The following is a 12161-nucleotide window of genomic DNA, read 5'->3' on the forward strand; positions in this document are numbered from 1 at the left end:
TGAATTAAACATTATACATGTGAAATGAAAATTAATATTTTATTCATGATTGTCTTTAAGTGGATTTAATTAAGATGTTAAATGTTAATATGGATCGAATAATAAATGTAATTGAACTGAACACCATAGCTATAAATGATAAAGGAACACTTAATTTATATTTAGTAGAAAATTGTCTAAATATGTTCATAGAGTAATACAAAATTGAACACGTATGCATTCATATAAATGATATTGATATAGCTTATTGATATTATTATTCTGAATTTTTGAAATTGGAAAGTTTATTAATCCAAATTTTATTTTTATAATTTATTTATTTTATTTTAAATATTTGCCAAACCATAACTCATATATCACTCAAGTTTATTAAATAATACTAGATTGACGATTTATTTATTAAAATGTATTTATAAGTGCACATACATAGGAGTTCATTTTAGCTTTATTTTATGGATTGTACCTTGATTAAATCAGATATAATTTGTTTATAGATTTTAATTATATTTTAGAATTTTTAAAATATATTTAAAATAATTTAATATTTTTTTAAAATAATTTTATAATAATCATAAATGTTATTTAGTGAACGCGCAAAACATAAATGGCTAAAGAGCTGCTCCTATATACAAAGTTGGACAGGGTCCACAAAGACTAAATAAAGATTCTTTGATTTAGATACCAATATCTTATTAAAAATATTAAAAGGATATAAGATATAATATACTTCTATCTCTTTCTAAATGAAAGTACTTAAATAAAAGATACATATTTTTAATCAAAAATTAATCTTATTGTAATTTTTTTAATACTAAATTTGGAAATAAAATTTTAATAAAATCTAAAAAAAATAAAATTTTTCATTTAAATATTAATACTATTTAAAATAAATAATATATATTTTTTAAAGCATCTGTATCTTTTTGAATACAATTGATGAATGAGATATTTTAAAATATATTATATAAAAGATATTTCCAAAAATTTTAAAAAAGCAAAATACAGAAAGTACATATTTGCGTTAAGAAAAATTTGATACGTATTTTTTTTTTTATGCAATTTGGTGTAGAACACACCCATTATCTAAATGAAATAACAAATGTGAAAACTTGTTTTATGATTACAATGTATGTACACTTTTTATAATGCATTTAATAAATGATTACCAACAGCGTATATTATTACGCTGTCTCTCAAAAAACATTTAATTAGCCCTAACCTAATCCATATCTTTCAACCTTTTTCCTACTGACATTCAATAATAAATTTCCCTTAGTTGCAAATTTTTTGAGTTAGTTTATCTTATATATCATTGATATTTATCATTGATTTGGCACAATGATTTGGCATCGTTATTTATTTATGTATTTTGTCGGTAAAAACTAAAACATATGTTTTAATTCAATTTTTGATAATTTTAGAAAAATAAATAAACTATGAATTATATGCGTAGGAATTATAACTATTTGATATTTTCTATTAAATTTTTAAATCATTGATGATGTAAATAATCATTTATTTAAAATCGTAGTTTTTTGTTTATATAAATATGACATGGAATACTTTGATAACACTGATTATTATTCAAACTTAAATGATCCAACGATATTTAAAGTTTAACATTGTTTATTTTATGTTGATGTAAATATTATTACTACTTATTTATTATAATATTTAGAATGAATGTTCACATACAATTTCAAAATTACATACTATAAACATGGAATTAACTCAAAAACTAAATAAATTGAAGAATGAAAATAAAGTAAATTTACATTACTTATTCACAGAAAAATATTATCATGTTTTAAATCCATTATTTTTATTGAATTATCAGATTTTTTGATTATTTTTTAGGTTTTATATTTTTTGGTTTAGTGGAGTTAAAATGTTAATAAATAATTTAAATATGAATAGTCAGATATAAATGAAGATTAATTGACATCCTAGGCTCTGATAACATTTTTATATAGGTTCTTATCTTTATTTTATAGCCATATTGTCACCTTGATATAATTTATTGTATATACAATTGGGTCTTATCTTTATTTTTAATGTATTCATATATCCCTTAATATCGTTGTGTGTGGGAAGTATATGAGATAAAATATGAAATAAAGGCATCAAAATTAAGAATAATAAAGCCTTGAACATTCAATTTTTTTTTTGGCTAGCTTAGGCTACATTTTAAAATATTTTTTAGAACCCTGGTTTAAATTTTCTATCTGATTTTAGGGCCAAGGCAAAATTTTTAATTGAAAGGAATAAAATTAAATCCATTTTTATATAATATGAAAATCCTTAATTGCTTTATTTAAATTCCAGAGAAATATAACCCTAATTATAGGTTTTTTTGTTTTAAAAGATGGGAAAACATTTTTTCAAGACCAGCCCTAACCCAACATAATAAAAAAGTTTTAAACCCAAATCTGAATTTAAAAAAATTTATTAGGCCAGTCCAGCTTCAGGGTGATTTCCAAGGCTATACTTATTCTCTTGAATTAAATTAAGACCAGATTTTGAAATTTATTTACTCTACTTGTACTTCTCAACAAAATTTTCATTTTGTTTTTCTAATTTTTTTTATTAAAAATGTTTTATTATTTTCAGAAACACTAATTTTTTATTTTATCCTTCAGCAGTTAGAATTTTTACATTTTCATTAAGATATATATACGTTGGTAAAGATTCTTGTGATTATAAGTTACTAATATAAAGTAACTGGTTCAAATTAATTAAAAATACTTTTGGTCTTTCCATGTGTCAAATCACACACATCACGACCCACTCCTTTTGATTTTAGTAAAAATTGGTATGATGGTTACATATGCAAAATTTAACCAAAAACGAAATTTTTATCTCTTTAACTTTTATATTTCCTGAAATAATTAGGGGTCCAAATGATTCAAAAATTAACCATTTTACTCAAATTTACAAAAATAAATATGTTATTTATAATAAAGTAAATGTTCATCAATTAGAGCTAGTTAAACTATCTAACTTTAGTCAACTCTAAAACAACGGAAAAAGTTGAGTATTTTTTTCATGATGAATTATCCTATGCCCATTTGAAAATTTTAAATTGTTTTTTTTTGAAGGACTTGTTATCTTTCAATTTTTTTGAATTTTTTTTTCTTTACTACGTTTTACGAATAAAATAATAATTAATTCTATAAAATTTATTGGGTTATAGATTTCAAAAAAAAATATTGCCTTATAATTTAAACCAAATTTTATAGATGGCGTTAAATATAATAAGTTAAAATATTTTTATCTTTAAAAAAATTTGTTTTTGCAAGTGTTTATATATGATATTCTTGATATCTTACCATTATTTTTTATATAAAAAAAAATAATTTGATCATAATCATAAATAATCCATGTTAAAATTTACAAGAATTAAATTTTTTGATAATTAAGTCGTGTAAGGGAGGCGAAGTATGATTTTTATCTGGCCTGGAGGGATATAGCTCTGCTAACTAATTTTATTATATCTATTATAAAAATTTGTCATCATGGTTTAGACCAAAATTTTTTTTTATAGAAATTATCTCCATTCTTGGTACAGTCAATCGTGGTCCATTGCCAAAATGAATTGATAAATTTTTTTCTTGTCTACTAAATCTGAACCGTTATTCTTAACGAATAGTGTTGTTAAACGGCTCGATTTGAGCCGATTTTAGAAAAAAAAGGGGCTAACTTCAATATTTTTTTTTACCCAAATACATAATACGCAAACCTGAAGATTTTGCTCAAAGAATGATGGCACAAAGGTTTGGACATCTCATTAGCTAAATCTCGAGGCTTAGGCAATATTTTTCTGACTAAAATATCGACTTCTCCGTCGGCCCAAATCGAGCCATTTAACAACCCTACTAGTTGAATCACCAGGATCTTATATTTCTACCTACCCATTATATTGTATATTAAAAAGGTCTCGCATTTAATATATTATTAAAAGATTATTGTATTGTATTGTATGTTATAAAGGTATAATACGATATTACTGGCAGAATGTAGGTTTTGATCTTATATAAAACTTAAAAAGGTCAATTATATTAAGTGATTATATTATATAATAGATATCGGTGTCCGGCAGGCCCGACCCTAACCCTGGCTCGGGTACACGGCCGGACCGTATTTTTATACCGGGGCCGGTCCGTATCTTTTAAAACCAAAATATTTTTAATCGCCATTATATATATATAGAGAAACAATTAATAATGAAGTTTGACGATATATCGTTGTTCAAGTATAGATTAAACATTATACCTCATCCTCTTTATTTGGCTCTTTATTTTATCAAATTTTAGTTTTCCTCATTTATATTTTATGGTCGTTCAGATAATGCAAAGAAAATACGAAAATACGAAAAGCCAAAACATAGCATTGCTATCGGAATTGACACATTATAGGGTATATTTTTTTTTATAAAAATTATAATTTTATTTGTTCCAAATAAGAAAATTATCTAGAGGGGGGGGGCTATATCATTATAAGGAAAATATTTCAAAGAACCGAATCGATTTCTTAGATTCTGACAAAAGCATCTTATTAGGTATTAGCGTTAAAATTTTAATGTCACGATAACTAATTCAAGTAATTTAAAAAAAAATATATATACATATAAATACTAATATTAATAATTTAATAACTTATATAACAAAATTATTGACATTTTAATATTTATAATTTTTTTAAAAAAATTATTAGAAAAACTCTACCAACAAATGCTGTGGAGAAGGAGAAATGCCAATGAAGGAGCATAAAGGTTTAATATTAACTATTTTTTTTACCCAGGATTATTAGTGTGCATTTAATGATAAAAAAAACAATGTTTTTTTAAAAAAAATTAATTTTTTAATACTATGCTTCTTTTTCTTATATAAAAAAATTACCAATATTTTTTTTAAGCAAATTTTTGATTATCACAATTATTTTATAATTTGTTCATATTTTATTTTAATTTTTAGGTTTAAAAATTTTCACTTGATTAATATTTAAGCCCTTATTTCTGTCTTTTTTTCCCTGCTTCTTATTTTTTTTAAAAAAAAACGTTTTTATATCTCTAACCCCACAGTCACAGTTAGCGCGAATCAGCGGCGGACGATACAAAAATACGCAAAACTATGTAAAAAAATACAACATATTTCGCGCATTCATATTTATCAAAATTTGCGGCGGAAGTTACAAAATCACAAATATGAATGAAGAGAATAGTAAGTAGGCCTATTCAAAAAACTAATGCGAATAACGAATTATTCGTATTCGGGCAAATGATAGAATTTGATATTCCTAATTGATTAGTATAATTGTGAATATTTAAAATTATTCGGTTCTTTTATTGGGAGGCGTGCATTAAAGACATGTAATAATACCTAGATTGACGATGCATTCATTAAAAGTGTACATCAATGAAAACAGCTGGGGACGCCTATGTCTGGCCCTAAACTATATTAAAGGTTTGCCTGATCATCGAGATAATAAGGAAGCAAGTTATCATTTTAACGATAGTTTTTAACATGAGAATAATTACTATATGGGTTACCAAAATCGGCGGGTATCAGCTGATTTTCATTCAACGACGCTTTTCAAATGCATTATTATGAATGCGTCACCAGTCTAGGTATTATTATATGTCATTGGCGTGCGCTCGAGCGTGACGAAGGAAATCGGACGGCCTCGAAAATCGTTTGGAGCAGGACGGGCAGTATACTTAAGTGTATTTTAAATCGTGATAGATTTTATATATTTAATGGGTTTTTTTTATCCAAGGCAATAGGATATGCTGTATTCCATATCAAATCAACTGAAGATTCAACTCCACCCCTTTCGATTTTTTTTTTAAAATTTGTATGAAGGTAGTATAGCACTAACTAGTGAAAAAAAACTGTCATTTTAATTTCCCATATGAGAAACGTGAGACTTCCTAAATTCACGAATCTCAAAAAATAATTGATTTAAACCCAAAATTTAAGTTTCACTAAGTAGCTGGTATAATATAGCCCTTATAAAATTTATTATATTGAAAATGTATTCATTGCCAAAAACCGGGAATAGTTATAAAAAGAAAACTGCCATTCTTAAGAGATAGACTCTTATATTTGTGCCAAGTCCTAGACTGGGATAAACATAGGTCCAAGAGTTTTTGTATCTTAAATATTGGTCGTAAGTAGTGATGCAAAATTTTTTAAAAACGGCTGACTTTTAGTATTATATCCAGAGAAATATTACCAATCCTAAAGATTTTTGCTCATAAATGGCAGGGCTAAAATCTTTCATAAATATCATTTATATTAAAAAATATATAGTAATTTTTTCAAATTATCAAAATAAAAAGAAAACTTAAAAATTAAGCACGTAACAAATAGTTGGGTTGGGCTTAAATTTTAAAAATAAAATAAATATATTTTTAATTTTTTTTTTGCAATAAATAAGTAATTATTATTTTTTTATATTTGTTTGTTTATAGAATGATCATAAACTTGATCTTGTTGAATCTAGGAAAATAATTCCCCCCCAAAAAAATCCCCGTTTTTTAAGACATTAAAAATTAAAAAAATTAATTAAAATATGAGAAATGATTCCCTATAAAATATATCCACGAAAATAAAAATCCTCAAATAAAATATTTAAAAATTTCGAGAAAATCAATTCCGAAAAATTATTTTCTATGAATTATTATTGGGGATTTTTTTTCTTCCGGGGAATTATTTACCGCTTACCATTTTATTAAGTGTAATGTAAAACAACCCTGTTGAAAAAAATATAATGATTTTTTATATAATAAATTTAATTTTTATCTTGTGTCGGGTTTTTTTGGGACAAATAAAAAAAAATTTGTTTGGGATTGGGCCGGACATATTTTTTTTTATAAATCTTTCCTTTGCAGATTACTGGTAGACATTGTTTCATATTTACCACATAAGTTTAGTCATTTTTTTTAGAGAAAATAAATTGTAAAAATATTTAAAACTTTATTATTTAACTAATTATTTATATCACGAATATGAATGGAAAATTAATATTATAAGTAAACATCGTACATTATCTAATCGAATGAGTTTGAATAAATTCGACTTTCAATTTTTACTTCCATTGGAATAAATCCGTGAAATGTGCTCCGGGAATTCGTTTTGGCTTTTAAAAATCTCTATTTTCGAGATTGGTTTCCATGGTTAAATATTCAACGTTGCTTACGAACATATAATTATTCCCCGGGATATTGATGATTTTCAATAGACATTGCAGACTTGCTCAAACCGCTAACCTCTTAGCAATCATACCCCTAAAAGGAGTCTTGCCATGTGTAGTTACAAAAAAATGTCACTATCCCTGAATCCCAAAATTATTATAAGGGTATCATGAAAAATAAAATAAGATTATTGAAATCAGTTATCAAATATGTTTTTCGAAGCAATAGAAGCATTAATTCCCTTAGAAGTAAATAATATTACAAATTATTCTTCTTTAATACTTATATCATTTATCTAAATACTATGCTTTAAAGGTTCTCACTTTCTTAAAATAATTAAATATAGTTTTTATAATGTTAAGATAAAGGTCTGTGGCATGTTACTACTATAAAAATATTTATGTATAAGATATTTACTATGACTCTAACTACCATTATATAAAATGTTATGTATCTATCTCCCCACTCATCCCGTATAACTTATTTACCATTATCTTTACGTTTGTTCTCCACTGATGTATTCATATTTAGTTTTGCCCATCTTCCTATTATATTTATGCTAATGAAATCATGATATTATACCATATTTTTATGATTGTATTTTAAAACTAGTTCAAGAAAGATTGTATCGCGATTAAATAACAAACTCTTTTATTTTCTCTTTGTTTCAAAAATTATAAAGGTTGGAAAAAATACCTTTTTCTGGAGCATTATATTTTTTTGTTTGATAAAATTTAAAATACATTTCTTTTATGAAAATTTGTTGTACGTAGTTGTAATTATATTATTGTAAATTGTAATTATTTTAACAATAAAGTTAATATTACTAAAATTACTTTCTGGATGATGACAACAGTCTAAAAACAGGTCCCAACGTCAGATCCTCACTTTCTTAGATTTAAATCCCGGTCCCACGAATTCAAAATGCCGATCCGTCCCCTTCTCCCACGGTAGATACCGTTCGCGAGATATGTTAGTCTCAATACTACAACATAAAATAAACCATTTTCATAAATTATTTTTATTCACCAAAATAGCAAATCATAAAATCTTATCCGCAAGATGGCGTTTTTATAATTTTAAAAAAACTATTTTTTTTTCTTAATAAATTTAAATAATAACGAGATGAAAGCTTACAAAATATAAATGGTCTTGTAAATATCAAAATACAAATTACCCGGAATGTTCAACTGAGAGAAATTTTTTAATTTGAAATATATTTAAAATTAAACAGGTATCTGAATTAAAATTAAATGATTAAAAGTAAGAAGGATATATGAGTTAAGGTTAATTAATGAGGTCAGGGGTCAGGATTTAGATTGGATTTTAATCAAATTTAATCCTCACAATTAAAAACCTGACAAAATCTGATAGGCTCACTTCATAAGAACCTATCATATGTATACAAAAATTCGCGTATTCAGGTAAAAAGTGTTTTAAAAAAGATATAGTTATATTCGCAGAATGTGGAAACGGGAACAGATCGAGGAACATGAGTCCTCATTTTTAGGAGTAAACAAAAAACCCATTTTTAAAAAAATTTTAAGGAAAACAGTTTCTGAATTTAGGTAGCGCAAGTCAATTCATATAAACATTTTCTTTCTTTCCGCGTCAAAAATTTAGGAAGCGGAAACCTAGGGCCTACGTTATCGAAATTATAGGAACCCAAAAATGGGAACAACTTTAAAGGGAAAAAAATTCATAAACAGGAACCAGAACCCGTGTTCCAAGATCTGAGATTTTCTGACTTTTATGAATTATTCTGCCTAAATTTTATAAGAATTTTGTGACTAGCAGTATATATACATTTTTTTTTCAATAAAAAACAATAGGCTCGTTTTGAGCTGATTTTATAAACGGCTAGCTCAATATTTTATCCAGAAAGATATCACTCGAAGCATAAAGAATTTGCTCATAAATGACGCAAAGGTTTTGACATCTATTAGCTAAATCTGAGGCTTGGCTTAGGCAATATATTTCTGGCTAAAATATTGAGTTAACCGTTTTTTAAAAATCGACTCTAATCAAGCCTTTTATAACTACACTAAGTTATAATATATTATCTATCATGCACTAGAAGCTCTGAGAAAAATAGTTAGTGGACACTGACAATAATTGAATTGATACTGTTTTCTGCATTTTAATATCATTTTTTATAAAAATTCATTATTTTAAAACCCTCATTATTCTGTCACTATCCTTCCATCATCTATCTATCTTATACCAATCAATTTTTTTTTAAGAAATGCACATAAGTAAGGATTATTCAATTTTTTTTAAAGAAATACACATTTTATATATAATAAAGTGGAAGTTAAAAGGCGTATTTATTACAATTATATTCCTCTAAATCACTCCTAGATTTTATTATATATTTCAAATCTCTCAAACTTTGGGAACATTTTATTTATTTTATATTTTATTGATATTGAATAATAGGAAAAAGAAGTGGCGATAAATTACAGTGTAGTAAAACAAGTTCTTAAATGTCACCTTTACATCTTTTTTTTCCATTACATAGCGATTAATGATTTGTCTCTTAAAAGTTCACTTGATTCAAATTTCATAATATTCAAGGCTTACATCATTTATTAAATTATATTTTATTTATACGTTAAATATTTTATAAAAAAGGTGAACTTTCGTATGCCGTGCACACGCAAATCTCAGAAAATATACCATTGGCGGAATCCCTTTTATATCAAAGTTATAGATCGTCCAAACAATCGATCGATACCAACAAATCTAAGCGGAACCGCTTACACCAAACCTTTCTCTCAATCATCGGTGACTTATTCCTAAACACCTCGTGGGGTTCAATAGAGCCAAGATGGACAATCCCGTCTATGGCCTCGTCTGCTAATAATTTAGATTTTACACCCGAAAGTGATAACGAAGAGGAAAACATGAATAATAATCTAATCGTGATTGATAATTCCGACGATGAGTTTTTCGTTATACAAGAAATCGTTTGAAAACTTATTTGCCCTAATCCTATTCGTTAAATTATTTTAGGCTATTTTCTCGACACCAATCAGTTTACCTTTTTATTCGACTAACCGTATATTGCCTATTCTTGTATATAGATATGTGATCCTAGGGGTAGGAAGATGCTTGCCAAAAAATTTGATATGCCATCTCATTATAACGTATTAACCTATGTTACCAGGTTTCCGTCTTCCATCTTCTTGCGTTAACATTTATTCTTTGTAAATTATTCATATTTCAAAATACCTCAACAAATTTTTTTTGATAACATATTTATAAAATTATATATATATATCCCAAATTGTTATATTTATATTAAATTTTATTTATAATTCATACAATTCAAATCTACCATTATATCATGCTTGCCCCAATTTTTAAGGTGACCTTGTGATTATTTTTATTTTGAAAATCTTTTCTTTTTTTTTTGAAAAAAATGTTTTACAGTCACCACCACTACAATTGTGATCTTAATTTAGTGATGATAAAAAGGGTTAATAATGTTTACTACCAAGTGAATGTATGGAAATATTCTAAATACCAACCTAATTTGCTAAATACCGACCAAAATTTATTAAAATGTAATAAGATCCTTATTATTTAATATATTATAACGGAATCACGTGATCGAGTCCGGCCTCCTATATATCATCCCCCCAAGGATGGAACCACCAAGTTAGATTAAGAAATATGACCATTCTCGGGATTCTAACCCATGAATATGGGATAAGTAAGCAAAGCTCTTGCCGACTAGGCCACAGAGGCTTTTCAAAAATCACGATTTTTCACATATATATTATAAATATATTTGGTTGTGCCTATCCAAATGAAAAATAAACAAAATACAAATTTGATAGGTAGTAGACATCATTAACCGATAAAAAGCCCAATTTTAAAATATAACCAAAATAACATGATGTAAGCCTTAAAATTTTGCTCATAGCAGGCTGAAATGCTTGGACATCTATTTGCCGATTCAAACTGAAATCTTAATCGGACCCTTTTGAAAAATAGATCCAAATCGGGGTTTTTAACAACACTAATATTTATAAAAGTGATATTTTTAAATCATTTAAATTTGAGAAATGATGTGTATTAATAACTTTCTCCATACTAAAACCGGTTTGAAAAACATGAAATAATTTTTTTTAAATATATTTATTGGTGAAATATTTATGCGTTATTTGGTTTGGATATTATCGATTTCTCATATTTTCCTGTCGGGCTATTATGGCGATATTTAAATTTCAATCTACCAAGAGTAATATTTCTAATCTCACAAAAAACAATAGATGTTATTATTGGGTAAGATAATCTAAAATCAGTAGTTTCATTTAAGAAACCGTCGCTTGTGCCAAAAGATTCAATTACTTTTTTAAACATGGAGCCAAAAGTTATGTGCATATAGAGTTCTGTTAATCAAATTCTCTAAACTCTACAGCATAAATATTATTTTATTCAAATTTTGAATCTCTAATTGAGGTGGGATAGCTATAAAAAAATATAATATTACAAATGAGATGTTTATATAATAATTTTGGAAAGTTATTTGTTTAAATGAAATTTTAAATTAGGCCAATTTATCAATTGTAAAATCATACAATGGGCTGCAACCAGAGTTTGATAATCTAGACTAAAAAGAGTTTTATATTAGATTCTGAATAGTGATTCTAATTCCAGTTCCTAATTGAAAAGTGTGTAAATTAGATGTGATTTCGAGGGTTTCTGGTTCCAAGGTTCTGCTAAAGTAATCAAAATAAATCTAATAACATTTTAAAATCAACAACGTATAAAATTACTCGAACTTTTGTCAGAAACCCCAGTTCTTAGAAAAAAATGGGTTCCGGTTAATGTTAAATGGTTCAAGAATCTGGTCCCAAACATTGATTGTAATATCTGATTTATACTGGTCATATTTTTAGTGTTACATTTGAAAACGGAATATGAGAATTAAATCTCACTTTTGATTCACATTTTA

At 26.0% G+C, this 12161-nt stretch overlaps 1 protein-coding gene across 1 annotated transcript; it reads left to right on the top strand.

Annotated features, from left to right (window-relative positions):
* The first annotated feature begins 1438 nt into the window (after positions 1–1438).
* On the top strand, positions 1439–10589 carry LOC135923643 (uncharacterized). The gene is made up of 5 exons (XM_065458505.1): positions 1439–1614; positions 1679–1765; positions 4345–4416; positions 4714–4771; positions 9830–10589. The coding sequence occupies exons 1-5, from the start codon at positions 1555–1557 to the stop codon at positions 10168–10170; spliced, it is 618 nt and encodes a 205-aa protein (XP_065314577.1). The 5' UTR covers positions 1439–1554; the 3' UTR covers positions 10171–10589.
* The last annotated feature ends 1572 nt before the right edge of the window (positions 10590–12161 follow it).

The sequence above is a fragment of the Gordionus sp. m RMFG-2023 genome, chromosome 2 (genome assembly GCF_954871325.1).
Source record: "Gordionus sp. m RMFG-2023 chromosome 2, tfGorSpeb1-WG-v2, whole genome shotgun sequence".
Classification (NCBI taxonomy): Eukaryota; Metazoa; Nematomorpha; class Gordioida; order Chordodea; family Parachordodidae; genus Gordionus; species Gordionus sp. m RMFG-2023.

What these genes read in the sequence shown, in the direction of transcription:
- LOC135923643 (XM_065458505.1), top strand. Translation starts at nt 1,555, where the DNA reads ATGGAATACTTTGATAACACTGATTATTATTCAAACTTAAATGATCCA. An exon ending in ATGATCCAACGATATTTAAA is followed by an intron (nt 1,615 to 1,678) that starts GTTTAACATTGT and finishes TATAATATTTAG; the next exon opens with AATGAATGTTCACATACAAT. An exon ending in GCCAATGAAGGAGCATAAAG is followed by an intron (nt 4,772 to 9,829) that starts GTTTAATATTAA and finishes TTTATAAAAAAG; the next exon opens with GTGAACTTTCGTATGCCGTG.